A 27,195-nucleotide genomic window follows, 5' to 3' on the forward strand; every position below is an offset into this window, starting at 1 on the left:
ATCACATTTTTGCAGCTTCCTCTCTCCTCCTCTTGAAGCCTCTGTCCTTCCTGGTGAGTATCTGTGCGGAAGAAGCTCAGAAGGTTTTTCTCATTAGAGATTCACCCTGATAGACACACAGACAGGTGAGTGCTGCAGGTAACTCTGTACTTCATACTACTGCAATCATACTACACACTTGTCTCTGTAAATACTGTGAACTGCAACAATATTTACACACAAAGTTGTTAAAAATGGAAAATATGAATTTGGTGGTTTGTGATTTACGTAAAGACGAATATGTATAAATACTCTATTTATTTAAAGTAGTACTTAACTTAGTAAAAGTCCTGTATTCAAATGTTACTGCAGTAAAAGTACCAAAGTACCAGCATCCAAATGTACTTGAAATAAACAAGGTAAAAGTAGTCATTGTGCAGAATGGTCCATTTCACATAAATTATTATTATTGGTAACTTTAATGTGGAGCAGTGGTCTGGAAGTTCTTGGTGACGACTGAGACAAACTGTGATGAACAGCTCCTCTGAAAAATGCACCTCAGGCTGGACTCATCTTTTACTGAATCTATGCAAATCTATGCAAATTCTCCTGTCCTGTTTAGCTGTGGAGGAACCACAGGTGTTTAGAGCGTTCCTGTCTGTACACAACAGTTTTTGCCTCAAAGTGAATTAAAAACCAGACATATCTGGTCTTTGGATCTTTTGTGAAGAACGTGATATTTAACCTGTTCAGTGTGGCAGCGTTTGACAGAAGTGAAACAAAAGTTCTCACGATCATCAGACAAGCAGCTGTGTCTGAGATGAACTGGTTACTGGGTTATGCTGCTCATCAGTGCTTTCATTGGCTGCAGCTTCATTATTCAATTCAATTCGATTTATTTGTATAGCGCCAAATCAATTCAATTCAATTCAATTCAATTTTATTTGTATAGCGCCAAATCACAATACAAATCATCTCAAGGCACTTTACATAAAAACCCAACAAATCCCTTATGAGCAGCACTTGGTGACAGTGGAGAGGAAAAACTCCCTTCAACAGAAGAAAAAACCTCCAGCAGAACCGGGCTCAGTTTGGGCAGCCATCCGCCTCGACCGGTTGGGGTGAGTGGATAGAGGAGAGAGAAAAGAACAGCAACAATAAACAACAAATAGACACTGCAGGTTGGTGGGGCCAGTAACTGCACATCAGCGATATACAGCTCCTGGACTGGGGACACCTAAAAGAAGGTAGAGAGAGAGAACAGAGAGAGAGGGAGAGAGCACAAACTAGGGGAGAGAGAGCACAAGGTTAGTGACATTCAATGGTGGAATATACATGTGAGGGGGGAGGAGAGGAAGAGAGGGGAGGGGAAGGGAGTGTTAGGGTTAGGGTAGGGGAGCTCAGTGCACCAATGGTCCTCGGGCAGTCTAGGCCTATAGCAGCATAACTAAGGGATGGTTCAGGGTTACCTGAAGCCAGCCCCAACTATATGCTTTGTCAAAGAGGAAGGTTTTAAGTCTAGCCTTAAAAGTACAGAGAGGGTCTGCCTCTTGAACCTAGACTGGGAGCTGGTTCCACAGGAGAGGAGCTTGATAGCTAAAGGCTCTGCCTCCCATTCTGCATTTGGAAATCCTGGGAACCATAAGTAGACCTGCAATCTGAGAGCGAAGTGGTCTATTGGGATAATATGTCACTATGAGGTCTTGAAGTTATGAAGGAGCTTGATCATGAAGGGATTTGTATGTGAGAAGAAGGATTTTAAATTCTATTTTATATTTTACAGGGAGCCAGTGAAGAGAAGCTAATATAGGAGAAATATGAATGGCTGCAGCATTCTGGATTAATTGGAGACTTTTTATGGAGATACTGGGACATCCAGATAGTAATGAGTTACAGTAATCTAGCCTTGAGGTAACAAATGCATGGACTAGTTTTTCTGCATCATTTTGAGACAGGATGTTCCTAATTTTGGCAATGTTGCACAGGTGAAAGAATGCAGTTCAAGAGATTTGTTTTATGTGTGAGTTAAAGGACAGGTCCTGGTCAAAAATAACTCCAAGGTTTTTCACAGTAGTGCTGGAGGCCAGGACTATGCCATCTAAATTAGCTATAATTTTAGAAAGGTTATTTCTGAGGTTTTTAGACCCAAATACAATAACTTCTGTTTTCTCTGAATTTAAAAGTAGAAAGTTTCTGGTCATCCAGGCCTTTATGTCAGTTAGACACGCTTGAAGTCTGGTTAACTGGTTTGTGTTAACAGGTTTAATAGATAGATACAACTGAGTGTCATCTGCATAGCAGTGGTAATTAATATAGAGCTTCCTAATGACAGCCTAAAGGAAGCATGTACAGGGTGAACAGAATCGGTCCCAGAACAGAGCCTTGTGCCGAACTAAGTTTTGTTTGTGTGAAAGGTTCATCCTGTTTGAAAATCTTCTAATAGTGCATTCCTATGTAAGTGGTCTGATAGCTGCTTAGCAACAGCTTTTTCTAGGGCTTGTTTTCGAAATAAATGGTAGGTTGGATATTGGTCTATAATTAGCCAAGACTCCTGGATCAAGACTAGGCTTTTTGAGTAAAGGTTTGATTACTGCAGTCTTAAAGGCCTGTAGTACGTAGCCTGATACTAGAGATAAATTTACTAAGTGTAATAAAGATGAGTTCATTAATGGAAGGGTGTGTCACACCGCGCTCCCCATATAGAAGAGGAAACTCAGCATGACCAAAAAGGGATTGTTTGAAGAAACAGCTCAACAATCCGGAGTATGTACAAAAAGTGACATTTATTAACAAAACTAACAAAAACAAACCAAATCCCAGGTTACAAAACAGGAAAAAAAAGTGCCTTAAAATTGCAGCCTCACAGCAAGCTGTCCTTTCTTTTTCCTCACCTGTCCAGACTACCTGGCCTTAATACCTCACCTCCACTAGACCATACCAACTATACCGGTGTCCCTAGGGTGAGCTCGGTTACCTTTTCCCTTCCCATTACCTTCAATACTAGCCAATCTATCTCTCCCACCTATTACTCCATACAGCTACCACAAACAAACAGTGTGATGCCTACAACTCTCTTAGATGTCTACATTCTAAATTTCCCTACAACTAAGCCCCCTACCTTAACTCAAAATGGTATCTCCCAGCTACGATTGCCTACCGATGCACATCTGCTTCTAATTGGGCTAACTGCACCCCCTACCTTAACTCAACCACCATCCCACCTGACACTGTCCCAAGGGAAATTCCACTCCTCGCCACCAGGTCCTGCTCCTGAAACTATAAAACACATAACTCAAATAATCACAAATAAATCCATTAACCATAATTAACATTTAGGAACTCCCGGCCTAATGAAAAGGAGGTAACCTTTTCACAGGGTGTCTTTAGGCAGTCTAGTCGGAATGGGGTCTAAGAGACACGCTGATGATTTCGATGAAGCAACTACTGATATAAATTCAGAGAGATCTATGGGAGAGAAGCAGTGTAAACATAACTGAGGCCTTGCAGATGATTCAAGAGCTACTGTAGTAGAAGATTCATTTATTGCAGGTATAGGAAGCATCTGCTGAATTTTATCTCTAATAGTTGTGATTTTATTTGTAAAGAAACTCATAAATTCATCACTGCTGAGAGCTAAGGGAACACTGAGCTCAACAGAGCTGTGACTTTTGTCAGCCTGGCTACAGTGCTGAAAAGAAACCTGGGATTGTTCTTATTTTCCTCTATTAGTGATGAATAGTATGCAGTTCTGGCTTTACGGAGAGCTTTTTTATATGTTATTAGACTGTTTTTCCAGGCTAGAAAAATTTCCTCTAAATTTGTGGAACGCCACTTCTTTTCCAGCCTTCGTGATGCCTGCTTTAAGGTACAAATATGTAAATTATACCATGGGGCTAGTCTTCTCTGATTCACTAACTTCTTTTTCAGAGGGTCCACATTATCAAGAGTTTCACGCAGTGAGGCTACGCGCTGTCAACAATATTATCAATTTGGTAGGGAGTGGGATTGAAGCAGCTGCCCTCCATTATGTTTATACTTGGCATAGATGTAAATAAAGATGGAATCATTTTCTTAAATTTATTAACAGCGTTGTCGGATAAACATCTGCTGTAGTGGAATTTTCTTCCAAACGCTGCATGATCCATCATTTTAAATTCAAAAGTTATTAAAGAATGATCTGACAAAACAGGATTTGGGGGAAAAACTATTAGATGTTCAATTTCGATGCCATAGGTCAGAACAAGATCAAGGGTGTGATTGAAACAGTGGGTGGGTTTATTAACATTTTGAATGAAACCAATTGAATCTAATATAGAATTAAATGCAATGCTGAGGCTGTTATTTTCAACATCTACATGAATGTTAAAATCTCCCACTATAATGACTTTATCTGATCTAAGCACTAAATCAGACAGGAAGTCAGGGAATTCAGTTAAAAACTCTGAGTAAGGGACAGGTGGACGGTACACAGTGACAAGTAGAACTGGTTTTTGTGTTTTCCAGTTTGGATGTGAGAGACTCAGAGTGAGGCTCTCAAATGAGTTAAAATTGTTCTGAGGATGAAAGTTTAATAATAAGTTTGAGTGGAAGATTGCAGCTACTCCTCCACCTCGACCTGTGCTTCGAGGAACATGATAATTTTTATGACTGAGGGGGGTTGATTCATTCAGACTGACATATTCATCCTGCTGTAACCAGGTTTCAGTAAGACAGAGTAAGTTAATTTGGTGATCAGTTATCAAGTCATTTACTAACAGAGATTTAGATGAAAGGGACCTAATATTTAATAATCCACATCTGACTGTTCTGTTTTTCTGTTCAATAAGATGAGTGGTCTTTATTTTTATTAAGTTTTTATGAATAACTCCTCTTCTGTTAACTTCTGATTTATTTGATTTATATGTTCGAGGGGCAGACACAGTCTCTATGTGGTTTGAGGGGGGCGGCGGCTCTAAGGAAACTGCAGAGAGTCTCTGCTTCCCGGTCCCCACCCTGGATTGTCAGGCTTTAGGTCGGCTAAGAAACTCGGCCAAATTCCTAGAGATGAGAGCTGCACCATTCAAAGTGGGATGGATGCCGTCTCTCGCTACCAGACCGGGTTTTCCCCAGAAAGTGGCCCAATTGTCTATGAAGCCCACATCGTTTGCTGGACACCACCTAGACAGCCAGCGACGGAACGACGACATGCGGCTAAACATGTCATCGCTGGTCAGATTGGGGAGGGGTCCAGAGAAAACTACGGAGTCCGACATTAATTTAGCAAAGTTACACACCGACTCAACATTAATTTTAGTCACCTCCGATTGGCGTAATCGGGTGTCATTTCTGCCGACGTGAATAACAATTTTCCCATATTTACGATTAGCCTTAGCCAGCAGCTTCAGATTTGACTCGATGTCGCCCGCTCTGGCCCCAGGAAACATTTGACTATGGTCGCTGGTGTCTCTATTTTCACGTTCCTGACTATGGAATCGCCAATTATCAGAGTCGGTTTCTCAGCGGGTGTGTCGCTGAGCGGGGAAAATCTATTAGAAACGTGAACAGGCAGGTGATGAGCCGTGGGCTTCTGCTTAGGAGTACGTTTCCGTCGGACCGTCGCCCAGGCTAATTCTCCGGGCTGCTCCGGAGCTGCCCTTGGACCGCTAACAGACCCTGAGCTCGGTGGCTCCACACCAGCTAACGGGGCTAGGCTAGCTGGCTTTTGTTCGAAGGTGCGGAGCCGCGCTTCCAAATCAGTGATCCTCGCCTCCAAGGCTAACAGAACCTTACACTTATTACAGGAATCATTATCGCTAAAGGAGGCAGAGGAATAACTAAACATGTGGCACACCGAGCAAGAAAGAGAGAGAGAGGGCGAGGCCATGTTAGCTAAGCTAACTAGCTAGCTAAGCTAACCGGTAGGCTAACGAGCGCTAAGTCAGGAAATAGCAATAAATACCGGTCAAAATAGAAAGGTACTTGACTAGTACTGGAATGTAGCAGTTAATGAATTGTTTAGAGATTTTAGTTAGTTTTTAGGTGTGTTAGAATAAAGCTAGTCTGTTGCTAATCTGTAGACGAACGATACAACACACACAGCACAACACGCTTGCAATAGGAAGTGATTCACTTACCAATGGTGATGGGATTGAATTGATGCACAGATACACAGTCGAAGGTTTGATACATAAACCACAGTTTTCACTACGTTTAAATGCCTGGCTTTCCCCTGTCTCTAGTATTTATTTACATATTTATGCCTAATCTAACCCTGCAAAATAACTTCATGCTAAACCCAAAGAGGACTGATTTCTGTTCTCATTAGAATAAAGGGCCCAACTTTCTTTGCTAAAAGCCTTTAGCTGAATCCCCACATGCCAAATACATTTCTAGTGAGTGCAGAGCATCCATCTGCAGAATACATCAGCCTGGGTTGGAAAATCATTTGGTATTATAGTCAGAATTTCCACTATGAGACATCACTGATGGGTACAACCCTTATTTACTAACAAACCTCCAATGTGATGATATACAACAATGTTATATGTGTATGTGTGTGTGCAGTGCTAATGTTATCTTGCTGCTCCTGGCCTGCATTAGAAATGCTGATACTGCTGAGTACCGGCCCAGATGGAGCAGTGGATGTAAGTGTGAAAATTCTGAGTAAAACATTATTGTGAAGAAATGTTGCAGAAAATAAATGAGTTTCAAAGAGTCTGAAATAACCAGATAACCTTCAGGAGCGTGGCAAAGCCTTTTTATGTTGTCGGTCTGTTTTTGCTGATCTCACCTCAACACCCACTCCTGCAGACACACAGAAGCCATTGGGGGTATCAATTCTGGGACTTCCCAGATGCCACACATACGACCAACACGTAATATTATCCAAAATATGACGCATCAATAAAAACATGTTGAACCAAACACAACAGAGAAGCTGTCAGCCCACTCATGCACAGCTGAATCAGGTTGGAACAACCAAGCCTGTCTCCTCAAAATCACCTTCATAAGCAGCTAAATCCAAGCAGTAAATATGTTGGAATTTGAGAACCTCATTAATTTACATGTTGGGCAAGTCACAAGTCTGTCCATACTGAACATAACAGTAAAAAGTCACAGACATGTTTGCTTTCCACCAAATAAACGATCCTGCAGCACAACCTCCACCTACAGTGAGTTCAACTGCATGCAGCTGTTCTCTGGTGCTCACAGTGTTTGCCTTAGGTTAGGGAAAGGTTGTGGTCTGGTTTAATACAGAAAAAGTTCAGAAACAACCCGTTTATTTACATCTAACCAAAACCACCATCTTTCATGAACCGCAACCAAAGGGCTTTGGTTTCCTAAAGCACACGGGATTGTGTGTGTGCATGTGTGCAGCAAACACTTTAATGGGATGTGATTTCTAAAAGAGAACAGACTGTTCACCATTTAACTGCAACATCTGATATTAAAGCACATAAAGAAAGTTTCTCTTTGAAAACTGCTTTAAGTGAAAGATGATGCATTTTGCAACTCCTGTTTTTATAGACCTCTGATGATTTACAGCAAAATGCTACTTTCTTGGTACGGCCTGTGCTGGCTTAGGTTGGGAATAAGCTCCAGTTTGCAGAGTTTAGTCCAGTTTTGGATCAGTGCGCTTGGGCTGAGAACTCTGGCTGTCTGTGGTGGATCTCAACGGGTTATCGTTCACTTCCCACTGAGCTTTGGCCACTTCTTGCAAATACTCTGTGGATGTTTATACCAGTGTCTAACACTCAAAAGATTGTCTGAGTTAATCTCTTATCTCAGAACACCCAGGAACATGAGAGACCTAGGAGGAGTGGGGGGGGACCAGTCCTTCAACCAGTCTAACAAGATGAACATCAACAATTCGACCCACTGCGATAACATCAATGCCTCAACTCGCATTTTCTTCATGGTGGTCTACAGTCTGGTGTTCCTGGTGAGTCCCCACATGTTCAGGATTCTTCGTTCACAGCTTCTTCACTGACCACACCTGCAAACCCAGTTCCTGTCCCTGTTTCCTCTGCAGGTGGGTTTGCTGTTGAACGGTTTCACCCTGAAGGTTTATTTCTGCAGAGCTCAGCAGCAGATGTGCACCGTGACCATATACCTGAAAAACCTGGCAGCTGCCGACTTCCTGATCAGCCTCTGTCTCCCCTTACGAATCATCAACTATGCCAGCAGCTCCGTCCCTGTCCGCCAGGTTTACTGCAGCTTCGGCGCCTCCGCCTTCTATCTCAACATGTATGCAAGCATCCTGTTCATGGGCTACATCGCAGCCAACAGGTAGGGCTGGTTACACAGGAGCAGAACAGTCTTTGCACTGGCTCTTTATATTTGTCTCTGTGTGAATGGGTGGTGTTGCATTTGTGTGCGAATAAAACAGTCTTTAAATGGAGCAGACTGAGACACAGGTACAGAACACTTGCTTCTTGCCAGGTGTAGCACAACATAAGCAGAAGCTACGAAACACTATTGTTCACAGCAGACAAAAACAGCAGTGCCGACATTGTGCATGCCTTATCAGCTGAAAACACTGAGTTTAACTTGGGTTGATCCAAAACTGCTAGGATGTCCACTTTGACCCCCATGTCGCAATGAGCTGGTTTGTCGAGTTTCTTATAGAGAAAATATGATAATCAGGCCCCAGACGAAGCTCAAAAGTTTAATTAAACAACAAATGGAAAATGTCTGTTGATTTTATGTCCATGCAAACCAAACAGAGCAGGGAGTCGAACAGCGAAAACACAAACCAGACAGAGTCCCAAGAAGCAGAGCTGAAGCACAGGGGAGTAAATCTGAACACCTGGAGCACAGAGAGTACTGAGGCTGCAGGTCAACCCGGGGCTAAGACAGGAGATGTGATGTGGTTAAAGTGTGTCGACGGTTTTTAAAGACTGAACGCCACAGAAATGACTGTGATCTGTGCCAGATGAACAGCTGTGTGGATGTAGTTTAGATCAGAACTGACTGAACTGAAGTCAGTGCAGACTGTGAACCTAGGACACCACTGAATAAAAAGTCAATTCAGCTTTATTTCTACAACATGTGTTGATTCAATTCAAAGAGAATAATGCATGAAGAAGTGAGAATAGAACAAAATTAGAGAATAAAGAGCTAGATCAAAACAAAGGAACAACTAAAACACTTGTGCTTGGACCATGAAGTGCTGTAAAATCCAGGAAACGTGAACGAAGCAGAGCAGACAGTCGAGCATAGAGTCATTCAGGCTGCTGGGTCTAATATTTCTAAGATGATAAAATGGAACAAACCCTCCATGAACCTCAAGTCCAGTTCTGAATCAAAGATGACACCGAGTTTTTGGGCCTGTTGGCTCATGGTCAGTTTTAGAACATTTCATTTAGCTACCAGTTTCTTTCTGTGGACCCTCGGCCCTATGAGTAACAAACTAAAGACGTTTCCAGTTAAATGGCTAAATGATGATGTGACTGGCCTAGAAAAAACACAAAATAATCAAGGATTCAGGGGCGTGTCAAGAATTTCCACCCAGGATGTCTGTCCTCACTTTTTCTCATTTACAAAATAGCTCTGTTCTCAAAGATGCATCATTTCTGAACTCACACAGTCAGAGTCAGCAAATGGGATGTGGCTTCAGTATGAAAGGCTTCAGCAGGTGTCACTGAGCCACATAACAGCAGGTTGTGAAATAACATCAGAAAAATGTGGTTATGCTCACACTGCTGCCCTCATTTAAAGACTAATTCATTTCCCTTCAGCTTTGCTCAATGCAAAGACATTATGCTGTGTTTACTGAGTGAGAGGAGATCAGACAAAAATCCTGGGGATTCACTGTAGGACAGAGGCTAAAGTTTCCCTCTGCACAGTCGAGCTGAACTCTAACAAAATAAAGGTCTTAACTTGACGTAGTTGTAGTTTGCTCCTACTGAAGTGTAACTAAGAACCACCATTTAATGGACCAATAGAGCTTCAGCTTCAGCAGCTGTGATGGTGTATATGATGGTCGCCGTGTTCGTGAACATACTGTACACTGAATGTAGTTTCCCTCAGGAGCAGGTTTCACTGAGAGTTCATGGGAAATCTCACTTATTACTGGATTACAACCCTCGAGGAGGCTTCTGGATTTTATCTAAAGATAATGAAGAGTTTAAGACCTTCAGACTCTCAGTTCTGCTTGAAGAAGCTGGACAAGATCAGGTGAGAATCAACAGAAAAGCTGCTGCACTAAGCAAGTTTTCTCATCCGCATAAAGATGTGAGATTTTCTTGTTAATGTGGGCTTGAAAGGATGTGGTTACTAATACAGACACATACAATGCAGCAAGTGGTAGATGCTTCAGCTGAGCACAGAGAAAGAGCCTCTCTGAAGGCAAAAATCTTTAGGTTTGAAAAACCAAAGCAGCAGAATCTGCACAACTGCACAAATCTGAACTCTGCATGTTGACATTTTTATGTGACAACGTAATTTTCTTTCCAAGCCCATTGCATTGTTGAGTTTATTTAGATGCATGTTCTGAAAATACATTTCAAAATTAACTGAACTTAAATCCTTTCAGACATGACACAATAAGAGGGTGGAACTGAACTGATAATTGAACTTTAAAGGTGTAGTATCATCACCAGGGGGCAGAAAACCTCCACAACAAGCTGACAAACCTTTTATCACTTGATGAAACAGATGCAGGATGCTCTGTGGGATCATCACAGTGAAACTTAGACACAGTGAGACCAACATAACTGTAAATGTTAATTATCAGATCATAAACAGAGTTTGGTCCAGACGTCCATAACACAAACAGACCTAACTGAAGTTATGGAGGAGGATTTTCCAGGACCTGGCAACCCAAAGTCCTTCTCATTAACAGATCTATAAAGTAATAGCCTGTTAGCTACCCCGCCCTTTTTTTGCATACGGTTGAGCAACACATACTCAAATTAAACTAGCTGTTGTCTGTACATTTTAAGGGTTATATTGATGACCTTGGTGTCGTTTAAAAGAAAAGCTTTCCAGTTTATTAGGTCACGCTGTAAAATATGAAATATGACTCCCCTTCCCCGGTAGCTGCGCCCGCTGCGTGCCCACTGTTGTCACGGTACTGCAAGGCTGCGGGCCATTTTATTCCCTCTCCCCTTCACCCGCAATACAGTATGACACGTCGTTGGAAGGGGCTTTTCATTGACTACAGCATACGTCAGTCATCATTGACAAACAATGCGACTGGCTGATTTTATTCATTGTCATTAGAAATTGTTCTCTCTCCCTGACTGGGTTTTGCACTGAGTCGTGACTCGCATTGGTTTTCGTACTTACTTGAGCTATAAAACGTAACGAACAAGTTTGATTGAGGGCTCATGTGCTTCACCGAAACTTGTTATGTCTATCTTTATTGGAAAAACGGCGAACTTACCCGTAAAACGAACCAGGTTAAAACTTTTCATGAGGAGGACGATGGTTTTATGCATTTACTCAGGGGTAATACTTTATACAATATAATATCTTTTGGACTAAAAACATGGATGCACTATGTTCCCTGGATTCTAACGAAAAAACTTATTTGCAACACTTACAGTTTCAGTACGTGTGTATTTGTACACACCAGCAAAGGTAAGCAGTGGCGTTTTTCCAGCATTTGTCCTCTTGTTAAACATAAACATGTAGCGGCTGTGATAATGTATAATTTGACACTACTGACCACAGCATCTTATTACAGAGACTGGAGCATGTGACTGGTATCAGAGGAACAGCATTAAAATGGTTCTAAACCTATTTATCGGATAGATTCCAGTTTGTTCATGTCCATGATGAACCTTCCACATGCACAAAAGTTAGTTATGGAGTTCCACAAGGGTCTGTGCTAGGACTGATTCTGTTCACCCTGTACCTGCTTCCTGTTGGCAATGTTATTAGGAAGCACTTTATGAATTACCACTGCTATGCAGATGACACTCAGCTGTATTGATCTATGAAACCTGATAACACAAACCAGTTAACCAGACTTCAAGCATGTCTAACTGACATAAAGGCCTGGATGACCAGTAAATTTAGAGAAAACAAAAGTTATTGTAGTTGGGTATTTCTAAAATTATAGCCAGAGTCCTGACAGGAACTAGCAAGAGAGACCATATTTCTCCTATACTAGCTTCTCTTCATCGGTTCCCTGTAAAATCCAGAATAGAATTTAAAATCCTTCTTCTCACATACAAATCCCTTCATGATCAAGCTCCTTCATACCTTAAAGACCTCATAGTATCATATTATCCCAATAGACCACTTTGCTCTCAGATTGCAGGTCTACTTATGGTTCCCAGAGTTACCAAAAATAGAATGGGAGGCAGAGCCTTTAGCTATCAAGCTCCTCTCCTGTGGAACCAGCTCCCAGCCTGGATTCAGGAGGCAGACCCTCTCTGTACTTTTAAGGCTAGACTTAAAACCTTCCTCTTTGACAAAGCGTATAGTTAGGGCTGGCTTCAGGTAACCCTGAACCATCCCTTAGTTATGCTGCTATAGGCCCATACTCCCTGAGGACCATCGGTGCACTGAGCTGAAGGGAGTTTTTCCTCTCCACTGTCACCAAGTGCTGCTCCTAAGGGATTTGTTGGGTTGTTTTGGTTTTTTTGAGACGATTGTATTGTGATTTGGCGCTATACAAATAAAATTGAATTGATTTGAATAGATGCAATTGAACATGCCAGTTCTTGCAGAGGCCTTGTCTGGTTATGGTTTATGCACTAACACCTGCCTCTCCCCTCCAGGTATCTGAAGATTGTCCACCCTCTGGAAACTCACAACCTGCAGACCAAACGAGCCGCTCACATCATCTCTGCACTGACCTGGGTTTTCCTCCTGACCATGATGAGCACCTACATCTTCATGGCGCTTCTCACCCAGAACCTGTTGCCCTCCGTCCCCATCACTGTGGGCTGTGGCATCCTGCACAGTGCACAGTTCAGCCACTTCTACAAATTCATCCACATCTGCTGCGCCATTATCTTCCTGGTTGTCCTAGTCTCCCTGGTCATCTTGTACTACAGCACCTCCCGCAGGCTGTTGCTGGCGCAGCAGAGGCAACAGTCGTCCTCCAGCTTCAAGAAATTCTCCAAGTCACGCAGGAACATGCTAGTGCTGGTCATCGTCTTCTGCGTTTGCTTTGTCCCCTACCACGTGGTTCGCCTTCCCTATGCCTTTGTGGAGAAGCAGTGCTCATGGAGCCAGCTGTTCTTCTACCTGAAGGAGCTGACAGTCATGATGTCGGTTCTCAACGTCTGCTTGGACCCACTCATCTATTTTATCTTCTGCAAGGCCTTCCGGGCCCGACTGGGCCTGAGGAGCAAGGTCAGCAGTACAGAGGGCGAAACACCTCTGAAAAACCTCAAGAGGAGGTGCAGCGCTGAGCAGAACAGTCCTACCAAGACCAACAGGAAACTGTCGCTGATCACAACGATGCAGGATGCAACAACAGTGTGCAGTGGCACAAAACTACCAGACCCAGCACCGGGACTCCAGGACTAAACCAAAGGCCAGACTTTGTACCCAGGCTGAAAAGAATGAAATGTTGTTTGTATGTACATTACAGTAGAGAACTAGTGGCTTAAATATTATTAATATTGCTGTTGTTCTTTGGATTCATGTTGCTCAATATTACTTTTATCATCAGTGGTAGAAGAAGTGCTCAGATCCTTTACTGTAGTAACAGCAGCAGTGAAAATACTGTGCTACAAGTTGAATGCATTCAAATCCTACTTAGTAAAGGTATTATCACCAAAATTACTTAAGGTATCAAAGTAAAAGTACTCAAACTGCAGCTGTCAGACACATGGAGTGTAGTAAAAAGTACAATAACTGTCTTTGGACACATGGAGTGTAGTAAAAAGTACAATATCTGCCTCTGGACACATGGAGTGTAGTAAAAGTACAATATCTGTCTTTGGACACATGGAGTGTAGTAAAAAGTACAATATCTGACTCTGGACACATGGAGTGTAGTAAAAGTACAATATCTGTCTTTGGACACATGGAGTGTAGTAAAAAGTACAATATCTTATTAGTTGTGAATGCACAAAGAAAACACTGTAAGACAAAGGTTTAAGCGTAAAGGTAAAAGCAGGTTAAAATAATACATGAGATGATAATCGAAGATAATGATGAACATGCATGGAGTGGAACCTCCTGGTAAAGAGGAAGACTAGCTCTAACCAGGCGAAGGTCTCTGAAAGCAGAGCTGAATCTGCCCTGTGGAGAGACATAGCAGTGAAGCTCAGGACAGACATACAAGTTCTTTACCAACATCGATCCTGGGTGTTTTTTTCCCTTTCATGTCAGAACGTGTAACAGGCGGAATTTTTGTTTTGGTGTCTGAGCACCCCGAATCCATTTTAGGGATGCACAACCACAAATTCACTGCCATGGTGATTTCTCACCGGCCTCTGTTTCTCACTGACTGGACAGGTGTGGGTTTGTACAATGGACAAGTTTCTCACTGGGGAGAAAAGAGAAACATGCATCGTCTCTAAGACAAGACAATGAGGCCAATGTGATCGATGATTCACCACCAAAGTCCAAGATGAGAAAATATGACGACCTTTATCTGAGTCTTGAATTGACAGAGAATGTGGCAGGAGATGAAGAAAGATCCCTCTGTGCCAAAACTCTGTGTGACAGTGTAAAAGCTAATGAGCTGAAGAGACACTTTGAGACCTCACACCCCTGTCACGTCGGTAAGAGTATCACTGCACTAATTGCACTTTTCATATTTTAGTTAGTAGTTTTTTTTTTTTTGCATTGTTTAGGCAAAAATTTAAATTGTTTTTAATTTGAATGACAAATTCTTCACAGCAAAGTGAAAAGAACTGTTACAATATTGATGTTTCTTTCAATAACAGTTAAGATTTGCTGGGGTTGGGGGGCCCAACAGAAAAAGTCTGAGAATACAAACAGCCTGAAGTGTACTGGGGCTTCCACTCAGATAAAGTCTCTTTCAAGATAAAAATAAGTACAGATGGAATCAAGTAAAGTTAAAGATAAAATGTAAAAAAGTACAGACATGGTTACATGATGAGTTTCTAATAAAAAATCTAATTTTGCTTTTAAATAAGACGTCTAAATTATTCTATTCAAAGTGCTGTATTAGTTTCTACACGTCTGAGATTTAAAAACAGCCACATTTAGAGCAAATCTGTGTTCCAGCTGGTTCCAGCATTGTGCTCTGGGCAGCCAACTGGTCCCTGCAGAACTGAGACCTGCTGGGCTCACACCCAGCAAACCCAGTTTAACAGAAGCCAGAGCTGATGTACCGTGTGTCCTGAGGGGACTTTTCTGTGGTCTACAGCCTCTGTGGGCTTTTCTGACTGATGAAAAGTGATATCCCAACACTTCCTCTTCATGCTTACCTGTTCTCCCAGGGCCACGACTGGCAGCAGATCAACACATGGGGACTGGGAAAATGTGACTGAGTAATTTAGCAGTGAGAGGATTAAATGGCAGTGTGGTGGCATAGACAGGTGCAAACATTAATGTCTGTTTTTCAGAATGTTTCTCTCTGGCACTGATTTCATGTGGATTTCATGATCAGTTGTCTGGCTGCATGTTAGAGGACACAATGCAACCAGCCTGCTCACAGACAAACAAACAGTCAGAACAATAACAAACCTCTTCTTACATAGACTATTAAAATAAACGCTGTCAGTCTGTGGATGGGCCTCAGTAATACACAATCCCAGGCTGCTGCCTTTACCACAGGGCAAATGAATCACAGTCTCTCTAGTCCCCAGGAAGGGATCAAATGTTTCATGTGAAAGTGATGGTGTTGTGTCCGTCCTTTTAGTTTCCTTTAGTGTTTTAGCATCTTTCACTCACTGTTTCGGTTCAGGGCCCACACGGTTTCTCTGGTTCCCTGTCATATTCAATTCAATTCAATTAAATTTTATTTGTACACCAAATCACAATACAAATCATCTCAAGGCACTTTAGAAAAACTAAAACTAAAAACCCAACAAATCCCTTATGAGCAAGCACTAATGGACATAATGGACTTGTTTCTATACTTGTCCTCCTAGACCTTACTGCTGCATTCGACACCATTGACCACAACATCTTATTACAGAGACTGGAGCATGTGACTGGTATCAGAGGAACAGCGTTAAAATGGTTCCAATCCTATTTATCGGAAAGATTCCAGTTTGTTCATGTCCATGATGAACCTTCTACTCGAACAAAAGTTAGTTATGGAGTTCCACAAGGCTCTGTGCTAGGACCGATTCTGTTCACCCTGTACATGCTTCCTTTAGGATATGTCATTAGGAAGCACTCTATTAATTACCACTGCTATGCAGATGACACCCAGCTGTATCTATCTATTAAACCTGTTAACACAAACCAGTTAACCAGACTTCAAGCCTGTCTAACTGACCTAAAGGCCTGGAAGACCAGTAACTTTTTACTTTGAAACTCAGAAAACAGAAGTCATTATATTTGGGCCAAAGAATCTCAGAAATAACTTTTCTAAAATTATATCTACTCTAGATGGCATAGCCCTGGCATCCAGCCCTACTGTAAAAAACCTTGGAGTTATTTTTGACCAGGACATGTCCTTTAACTCACACATAAAACAAATCTCTAGAACTGCATTCTTTCACCTGCGCAACATTGCCAAAATTAGGAGCTTCCTGTCTGAAAATGATGCAGAAAAATTAGTCCATGCATTTGTTACCTCAAGGCTAGATTACTGTAACTCATTACTATCTGGATGTCCCAATATCTCCATAAAACGCCTCCAATTAATCCAGAATGCTGCAGCCATAGCCCTGACAGGAACTAGAAAGAGAGATCATATTTCTCCTATATTGGCTTCTCTTCATTGGCTCCCTGTAATATATAGAATAGATAGAATAGAATAGAATAGAATAGAATTTAAAATCCTTCTTCTCACATACAAATCCCTTCATAATCAAGCTCCTTCATACCTTAAAGATGTCATCGTACCATATTATCCCAATAGACCACTTCGCTCTCAGAGTGCAGGTCTACTTGTGGTTCCCAGAGTTTCCAGAAGCAGACTGGGAGGCAGAGCCTTTAGTTATCAAGCTCCTCTCCTGTGGAACCAGCTCCCAGCCTGGGTTCAGGAGGCAGACTCTCTCTGTACTTTTAAGGCTAGACTTAAAACCTTCCTCTTTGACAAAGCATAGAGTTAGGGCTGGCCTCAGGCAACCCTGAACCATCCCTTAGTTATGCTGCTATAGGCCTATACCGCCTGAGGACCATCGGTGCACTGAGCTCCACTACCCTAACTCCCCGCCCCCCCTTTCCCTTCCCCTCCCCTCTCTTCTCTAATCTTTCACAGAGGTTAGCATTAACATTACAGAGAGAGAGTGGTGTCTTTTGTATTGAACGAAAATTAATATTGGCATAATTGGAAAAAAGCATGACATCTGACAGGTAATGGACCAACTGGCCTGAACGAGAGCAAGTCGTTATCTAAACATGGTGTGTATTTTTCTTTTCTTTTCTTTTCATTCATTACCAATGTTCTTAACATTAATACAGGTAGTGATAATGAATAAACGAAATACGTGTTTCACCAGCTGATGAAAATGCAGTGGCGGCTTTGGTAAATGAGCATGCGGATGATTACCTTAATAAAGGTGAGATATCATTTTGTAAATGTTTTTATATAGTCGTGAGTCTAGAGCGCTGTAAAAACGGGTACGTTTTATGGTGAATATAGATGCTGTATGTGATGTTATACGCTATATTTAGGCCAGATTACAAGATCGCCCTTTTAAAAATGGCGCCTCATGACGATTTTTTTACAGAGAATATACCGGCGGGGCAGCGGTCCAAGAAAAGTCTAAAAAGGCCCAGAGAACCGTTAGCAGGTCGGTAAAAATGCTAATATAGTCAATATAGAACATTCGATGTTTAACGGGTTTTAACGTTTGCAGGTTAATCTTTAGAGGTGGGAGGAGATCAGACAAGACAAGGCCCTGCTGCAATGGGCAGCTCATGACAGGGAGCGTTTGCACCATCTGGTCAGCAGAGGGACCCCACGATAACCTGGAACAGCTCTATATCCAGTAGAGCCCAGCAGAGGGAGCTAGAGTTGCTCTGGAACGGGGCGACATCCAGTAATGCCCAACAGAGGGAGCCAGAGGTGCCCTGGAATAGTTCTATATTCATCAGTGAGCAGCATAACGACAATGATGGAGGTAGGATGAAAGAATGTATTTCAATGCTATCTAAATACAATGTGTATATATTTATATGCAGTATTTTTAAACATGTGTGTATGTGTGTGTTTGAAGATTTGCAGGGTTATAAAAGACTGAGATACTCTGCAGCACACGGCAGCCAGGGGTCAGAGAAGAGCCTTGTTAAAACAACACCCGTACAAACAGCCTGCTTCTGAGACCTTTCAAGCGACACAGTTCCTGGAGAATCTGAACGCCGTAAAAGTTCATGAACTGCAAGACATCTATTCATCAGGGACATCTCAAGGTGATGTGGATTTGATATCTTCAAGCCTGTTATACAGTGACTGTGGGTCAAGGCAGTACTTTGTACACACAGCAGCAGACACTCGTGACTTGGCTGATAGTGGGGGTTGTGGTTTTGATGGTGGTCTAGAGTTATTTGATATTCTAGATAATTATTTGTCCTCCTTACAAGATAGTAGACCATCTACAGCTAGTGAGTCTGTCAGTTCAGAATCTTCTTCTTCACCTGAGACTAACACAGTGGTTGTTTACACAGACGTAGCAACGCAGACTAGTAGTGGTGAACACACTTTCTCTCTATCGTAGCCCGACGTAGACCCGCTATCAGACATCAGGGCTACTCTCAGAGAGCATGGTAAAAAGCTTGAATGTATACATAGAGAGGTAGTGCAGTCTCGCTCAGTGTACACATTTAGGGTCATATTTTGTAAACAGCACAGAACTCTGTCTATCACACATAGTCGACTGCTTTTTTAGACAAAAGACAATTTCTTAAAAATGGACAGGGCTGCCAACCAGAACAACAACAATACAGCTGCAGATTGTGAACACCCTAGTTTGGCCATGATGCATGATAGATTCCTACGCAAAGCTGTAGAGATTCGTGAGAAAAATGCACATTTCAAACAACTGTTGAACATCCCTGCATCACCACCACACTCTGAATGTCGTAATATTGTACAATCCCCATCTGAATTCCTCAGATGGTCTGAAAATACACGTATGAAAACAGAGCAACTCAAGAGACAAATCGAACATCTCCAGTAGGCTTCTCTGGCTAAACGGGGGGTCTAAGCAGCAGCAGAAGCAGCAGCAGAAGCAGCAGAAGCAGCAGAATGTGGATGCGTTTGATTATGCTGGTGATCAGGGCAGCTCTGGTGGTTTGGTCGGTACAGCAAGCTCAGAGCTCCCTTCATCTAGTTGTGATGGGCTAGCAGTCGGTAGTTCACTGTATGGAGCAGGAGCCATCAATGTTAGGAACATCCCTATCTGTGATGCCCTGGAGGTAAGACAGCTGATTAATTTCAGCGATAAGGCAAAGGCAAATTTATTTGTATAGCACCTTTCATACACTACGCAATTCAAAGTGCTTTACAAGGCATATAATTACATTAAAAGCATTAAAAGCATTGAAAAGAGCATTTAAAAATAAAGACATTTAACATAAAATAAATTTAAATCAAGTAAATTAAAATAAAACATAAAAGCACATTAAGAAAACAAATATTATTCGAAGGCAGCAGTAAACAACAGAGTTTTCAGTCCAGATTTGAATGAGCTGACAGTTTGAGCAGAGCTCAGGTGTTCAGGAAGTTTGTTCCACAAGTGAGGAGCATAGTAACTAAATGCTGCTTCACTTTGTTTGGTTCTGGTTCTGGGAACACACAATAGACCTGTCCCAGATGACCTGAGGGGTCTGGAAACCTCATAGGGAACTAATATATCTTGGATATATTTTGGTCCACAACCATTTAGTGCTTTATAAATTAGCAATAAAATTTTAAAATCTATCCTTTGACTAATGGGAAGCCAGTGTAGTTATCTGAGAACTGGTGTGATATGGTCCAGTTTCTTGGTGTTTGTAAGGACTCTGGCAGCAGCATTCTGGATTAGCTGCAGCTGCCTGATTGACTTTTTGCTAAGACCTGTGAACAAGCCATTACAATAATCTAACCTACTGAAGATATATGCGTGAACAAGTTTTTCTGAATCTTGTGTAGAAAGAAAACCTTTCATTCTAGCAATGTTTTTCAGGTGGTAATAGGAAGATTTAGTGATGGATTTTATGTGGTTGTTAAAATTCAGGTCTGAGTCAATGATTACACCAAGGTTTCTGGCTTGATTTGTATCTTTCAATGACATGGAGTCAAGGTGAGCAATGACCTTTGACCTTTCATTTTTGGGGCCAAAAACAATCACTTCTGTCTTGTCTGTATTGAGCTGGAGAAAATTCTGGCACATCCATTCTTTGACTTGATTAATACTCTCACATAATGAAATTAGAGGACTATAATCATGAGATGATACTGATATATAAAGTTGGGTGTCATCTGCATAGGTATGGTAGTCAATGTTGTAGTATTCCATAATCTGAGCAAGGGGCAGCATGTAGATATTGAATAAGAGAGGACCAAGAATGGACCCCTGAGGAACCCCACATTTCATTTTTGTTCGCTCAGACTCATAGTTACCAAGTGAGACAAAATAGTCTCTATCTTGTAAGTAAGATTTTAGCCAATTTAACACTGAGCCAGTAACTCCCACCCAAGCTTCTAGTCTATGAAGCAGCACATCATGATCAACTGTGTCAAATGCAGCACTGAGATCCAGTAGTACTAAAACAGAGGTTTTGGATTCATCATTATTTAAATGTAAATCATTTAAAATTGTAATAAGTACAGTCTCAGTGCTGTGGTGTGTGCGAAATCCAGACTGAAGTGCATTAAAAAGATTGTTTTGCACCATAAATCTGTGAATTTGTTAAGAAACTACTTTTTCAATTATTTTTCCCAGAAATGGAAGATTTGATATTGGCCTGTAGTTACTTACTGCTGAAGCATCTAGATTAGGCTTTTTAAGAAGCGGTTTTATAACAGCAGTTTTTAAGGCCTGGGGAAACTGCCCTGACTGAAGAGAACTATTGACAATCTGCAATACATCTGGAGCTAAGCTGTTAAAAACATTTAAAAAAAAATTTGTTGGTAAAATATCAAGGCAGCATGATGTAGATTTTAATTGTAGAAGCGTTTCTGTCAGAGCTCTGTGATCAAGGAGATCAAAATGTTCTAGATTCACTGGAGAACAAGGAGGCACAGGTGATATTGTCATGTTCCTAGGACTGCAGCTAGATATAGTTTGTCTTATCTTTAATATTTTGTCTGTGAAAAAGGCTGCAAAATCATTGCATGACTTTTTGGACAGCAGTTCAGAAGGAAGAGAGGGTGCTGGGTTTGTGAGTCTGTCTACAACAGAAAACAATGCGCGGGCATTATTGCTGTTTCTATTGATAACCTCTGAGAAAAATGATTGCCTTGCATTTTTTAGTTTTTGGTTATAGTGTTGAAGACTCTCTTTGTATAAGTCGAAATGAACCTGGAGTTTGGTTTTTCGCCACCTGTGTTCTGCTTGTCTGCATATTCTTTTCTGAATTTTAACCACTGTGGCTTTTCTCCAAGGTGACTTTGACTTTTTTCTTGCTGACAATACCTTGGTCCTAATTGGGGCAATGGAATCAATAACAGTCATAACTTTGGAACTGAAACTTCTTACAAGATCATCAACAGGGGCTGATGGCATGGTTGGTGATGATGTAAAAGCCTGAATGAATAATGCACAGCTCTTCTCGTTGATGTTCCGCTTTTTGACTACCTCTGTTTCGCCTGTGTGCAAAACAGCAAGGGTGGTTGTTTTTAAAAAAAACACAGTAATGATCAGAAAGAGCAACATCGGTCACCTCCACCTCAGAAATATTAAGACCTTTAGAAATTATTAGATCCAGTGTGTGTCCCTTGGTGTGTGTTGGATCTGTTACATGCTGAGAAAGCCCAAAGTTGTCCAGGATGTTCAAGAGTTCATTTGCACTTGCATCATTGAGATTATCAACATGAATGTTAAAGTCACCCACTAAAACAATACAATCAAAATCAATGCATACAATAGATAGTAATTTAACAAACTCGTCAAAAAAATGTGCATTGTACTTTGGGGTCTATAAATAGTCACAGATATTGCTCGACAGGAGGATTTGGTATGAATAGCAACATATTCAAAGGAGTCAAACTTTCCATATAATATGTTTTTGCATTTGAGGCTATCACTAAATAAAATAGCAACTCCACCTCCTTTCTTATGTATTCTTGTTTCACTCATAAAACTGAAATTTGGAGGGGTTGATTCAATAAGAACTGCAGCATTATTATCTTGTCCTAACCATGTTTCGGTTAAAAACATAAAATCAAGCTTGTGCTTAATAATAAAATCATTGATTAAAAATGATTTGCCTACCAAAGACCTGACATTTAAAAGAGCTAAATTTAGTGTGTTAAAAACATTGTTTTCCCCATGTTCTGGGACATACTGTGGTTGGCAAGGGATACATAAATTTGCAGAATGCATTGGGTAAGTCTTATTTCTCTGTAGATTTACCAAACTTTTTCTGTTACCTATCAAAACTGGGATTGAAACAGCTATTTGCATACTGGGCCCCGGCTTTTCCTGGAGAGAGCCATGACTAACAGTATTGCAGCCTGAACCCAGCACATATCAGTTAGAGCTTACTGTGCTGTTATTAGGCTGTGGAGACAAAGAATGATTTTGGTGACGGTGTGGAGGAGGGGTTGGTGGATGCTGCAATTGTGATGATTGCAGCAGAGCTTGCTGAGGAATTGGTGGGGCATGCCGCTTTGAGGGACTTCTGGGGGTTAAAATGACACTGGGGGAGGAGGTCAGTTTCGGCCCATCACTGGTTAGCGATGTGCAAGTTATTTTAAGGTCAGATAATGGGTATGACATTGATCATTTTACAGAAGAGGTATGCCAGGTGATAGAGAGTAATGATGAGTCACTGACTGATGATGGCTTCGAGTTTGTTGTGAGTGTGGCACAGCAGGGTAGCGGTGGTGGCATGAGGTTGAAGCTTGGTCGCGTTCCCTATGATGAAATTTTGTCAAGAAAGGGTAGACATTTATACACACCAAATAATGACAGCACTGACAATAATTTATGTTTCAGCATGTGCGTCATTCGCTCAAAAAATCCGTCTATGGTCGATGCTGAAATCTTACACAATGCTAAAGAACTACATGTATCAGTAGGGCTTCACCACGCACAGCCGGTATCCTTTAGCGATGTCGGTAGATTTGAGAGAGAATTGGGGTAAAAATTATAATTTTCCATCATAGTTGGGGTAGAAAACGACCAGACTGCTTCCAGACACACATTGCACCTCATCCAGAGACTATATGGCTATACCTGTATAACGAGTATTATCATTTGATAACAAATCCTAAGGGCTTTTTTGGGGCATCGTATGTTTGTGAGTATTGTTATAACACATATGAAACACCCCTTATGCATAGTTGTAAACACCTGTGTAATGTTTGCTTTACACTATGCATACAACATCTGGGCCCTACTGTTAAATGCGATGACCGTAAACGAATCTGTAAATCCCAACACTGTTTTCAGAACCATAAATTACAAGACCCAATTCATGGTATCATACCTTGTGAGACTAGATGTGACGAGTCACAGAACTGACCAATGAAAGTACACAGACACAGAAGGAGGGGCGGGACTTCAAAAAAAAAAAAAAGAAAAGGGAGAGAGAAAAAAGAACATGGTGGTAAGCAGTGGAAGCTGGTGAAGAGAGGAAGCTGTTAGCGAAGTTTTGTTTTGTGTGAAAAGGAGTCGTGGAGCACACTGAACCCGTGTAGTTGCATTTAGTATTGCCTGTGGTGCACCACGGACGTTGTTACGGCGAGTCTGAACGAGCAGACGGCGCTGGAGTGTCTGAATCAATCCGTCAAATTTGGATGCTATTCCCCTCCTCTCTCTCTCCCGCCTCCCTTCGTGAGTATTGTTCCCTGCCACTTGACTTTATCCACCATAGCACTGGGCACGAGGAATAGGCCTACACCTCTGAACTGAAACATTAATGTGCCCACTGAGATTCGCATTAAGTGAGACAGACATTGCTGTTGACGTTTAAAGACACGAACTTTTCCACACAAACTTGTTAGCTACACTACGGAATATAAGCTTGGCCACTAGCCTTCTCGGTCTTGCGCACAACAGTGGACTATGTTATATGTTAAATGTTTTCTGTGCTCGAAAGAAATTGTTGAGTTTACAGGCTGGGTTTAAGTTTCAACATTTTAGTAGCCTGATTCAATGGATGCAGCCTTAAGCTGTTTCTTATGTTTTCTTGTAAGGAGGGTATAGCCCATGTATAGCAGCTCAAGGAATACAGTTTGATGGAAAATATATGGTTAAGGTAAAATCTAGAGTTATTTTGAGTATTGATAAGGTTATTGTCCCAGGACACTTTAAAAACTTGGTGACTTCGAAAATTATTCTTTAAAACTCCACCGGTGTGGGCCATTAAGAGTAGGGCAAATAATCTTAAGCTACTGTGATAATGTGATAAGGTATTTGGAGACACAGTGAAGGCCTCTTTTCTTTTGTGATTACTAGCATACATATATTCTCGGTTGTTATTTTGTTCATTACTTTCTATTTAATTTTTTTTATTCAATTAAAGGGTGAAGTGTAAATAAATTCATCACTTAACCAGTTAATATTCTAGTCTGTTGGTTTGAGTGAAAAGGTGGGAATTTGAGGTAGGTGTACATTCACTGGGACCTGTACAATACTGACATGACCACATAGCTAAAAAAAACACTAAATGTTAAATGGTTAATGTTCTTTAATGGGTATAGTTTCGCCTGTTACATAGACATTACTGTGATGAGTGTGGCAAGCTTTACAGATGCCCCAGTCGAGCAGCCCAAAAGCATAAATGTACCAAGCCTTGGTGTGAACACTGTAGAGCTCTCATAGGAGACGGGGTACACCGGTGTTTCGTACAACCTACACCGCCTAAAGAAGATGCTGAGGTACCCCCTCCTAATTATATCCTTATACGACTTTGAAACTAGATGCCAGGATGGTAAACATGAGGCCAATATGGCATGTGCACCAGTGATGGATGAGAAGGAGGCCCCGTCTCTGTCTTGTTTCAGAGGTGTTGATTGTGTGACTGGTTTTGTCAGAGCTTATCGCCGTGAAAGACATAAAGGTTATACTTTTATAGCACACAACGCCACAGGTTTTGACAATTATCTAGTGCTTGAATATTTTGTACAGCAGCGCATAACTTCTTATGTGATTATGAAGGGGAGTTTGCCAAAAAACACATGAAGGACTCCCAGACTATGACAAATAAGATTCTCTGGTCTGATGAGACCAAGATTGAACTTTTTGGCGTTAATTCTAAGCTGTATGTGTGGAGAAAACCAGGCACTGCTCATCACCTGCCCAATACAATCCCTACAGTGAAACATGGTGGTGGGAGCATCATGTTGTGGGGGTGTTTTTCAGCTGCAGGGACAGGACGACTGGTTGTAACTGAAGGAAAGATGAATGCAGCCAAGTACAGAAATATCCTGGAAGAAAACCTCTTCCAGAGTGCTCAGGACCTCAGACTGGGCCGAAGGTTCACCTTTCAACAGGACAATGACCCTAAGCACACAGCTAAAATAACAAAGGAGCAACTCTGTGACCATTCTTGACTGGCCCAGCCAGCGCCCTGACCTAAACCCAATTGAGCATCTCTGGAGAGACCTGAAAATGGCTGTCCACCAACGTTCACCATCCAACCTGACAGAACTGGAGAGGATCTGCAAGGAAGAATGGCAGAGGATCCCCAAATCCAGGTGTGAAAAACTTGTTGCATCATTCCCAAGAAGACTCATGGCTGTACTAGCTCAAAAGGGTGCTTCTACTCAATACTGAGCACAGGGTCCGTATACTTATGACCATGTGATATTTCAGTTTTTCTTTTTTAATAAATTTGTAAAAATGTCTACATTTCTGTTTTTTTCTGTCAAGATGGGGTTCTGAGTGTACATTAATAAGAAATAAAATGAACTTTTTTGATTTTGGCAAATGGCTGCAATGACACAAAGAGTGAAAAATTTAAAGGGGTCTGAATACTTTCCGTACCCACTATATGTGGGATCTTACCCTGAGCCCAAATTCTATGGCTATGAGCAAATGTCCCAGAGTGAACAGGTGAAATTCATGAGCTGGTATGATGTTGTTAAAAACACATGCATTGACATGCAGGCTGAGCTGGCTCATTACTGTCGCAATGACGTTAATGTGGTGCGTAAGGCCTGTGTGATCTATCGCAATGCATTCATACAGTGTACCCAGGTAGACCCTTTTGCTTTCACCACACTGGCATCAAGCTGTATGGGGATGTTTAAGACGCTGTTCCTGCCTCATAATACTCTGGCTCTCACATATGATGGAATGTATCTGGAATGCAATAAAGCATTTTCAGACGCGTCTATCCAGTGGCTGGAATTTGTGGCTTATTCTGAAAAGCGAGTCATTAGACATGCACTCAGAGGCGGCGAGCACAAGGTAGGGGCTTACTGTGTGGATGGGTTTGATGAGGCTTCAAACACATGTTTTGAATTTGCAGGGTGTTACTACCACAAGTGTGTAAAGTGCTATCCACAGTCCAAGTTTGAGAGTTGCTAAGTCTCAGAAACAGCCACAAGTGTGATGAATCATCTCAGGTTTAATTTCATGCGCATGGAGAGAAGACTTCAGTAAGCATTCTCTGACTTTGTGTTACAGTACTCAGGTTATATATGTTTGACAAGAAAGGGGTGGAACAGACCCACAAGTTTGTTCAGGTATCTATCTTCAGCCTTCTTACCATCAAAGAAACAAACTTTTGGCAGTTATTTATAACCCTCTACACTAAAACACTAAATTAGAAAACAGACACAACTACAGTCAGTGACCCTTTGCTCTGTTGTAAAATCCCACACTATTTCATTCACGAAGACATCAGACTCGATCCTGACAAGATAGCCGTCAACAAGGCAGTCAGGAGCTGCAACAAGCTACTTTTAAACTCCCTGTGGGGGCAGTTTAGTATGAGAACAAATCAGGGGTCGTGTGAGTTGATTACAGACCCTGAGAGGTTCACAGAGCTGATGTTTAATGATCGTGTTGATGTCAGACAATT

At 41.6% G+C, this 27,195-nt stretch overlaps 1 protein-coding gene across 1 annotated transcript; it reads left to right on the forward strand.

Moving 5' to 3' along the window:
• The first annotated feature begins 67 nt into the window (after nt 1-67).
• On the forward strand, nt 68-13,512 carry LOC113123076 (P2Y purinoceptor 14-like). The gene is made up of 4 exons (XM_026294846.1): nt 68-125; nt 7,747-7,900; nt 7,991-8,247; nt 12,693-13,512. Exons 2-4 carry the CDS (start codon nt 7,760-7,762, stop codon nt 13,447-13,449), a joined length of 1,155 nt encoding a protein of 384 aa, XP_026150631.1. The 5' UTR covers nt 68-125; nt 7,747-7,759; the 3' UTR covers nt 13,450-13,512.
• The last annotated feature ends 13,683 nt before the right edge of the window (nt 13,513-27,195 follow it).

Source organism: Mastacembelus armatus, chromosome 13 (assembly GCF_900324485.2).
Source record: "Mastacembelus armatus chromosome 13, fMasArm1.2, whole genome shotgun sequence".
Taxonomy (NCBI): Eukaryota; Metazoa; Chordata; class Actinopteri; order Synbranchiformes; family Mastacembelidae; genus Mastacembelus; species Mastacembelus armatus.

Coding starts and splice junctions, on each gene's coding strand:
- LOC113123076 (XM_026294846.1), top strand. CDS start 7,760: ATGAGAGACCTAGGAGGAGTGGGGGGGGACCAGTCCTTCAACCAGTCT. Junction 7,901..7,990: donor TCTACAGTCTGGTGTTCCTG/GTGAGTCCCCAC, acceptor TTTCCTCTGCAG/GTGGGTTTGCTGTTGAACGG. Junction 8,248..12,692: donor GGCTACATCGCAGCCAACAG/GTAGGGCTGGTT, acceptor TCTCCCCTCCAG/GTATCTGAAGATTGTCCACC.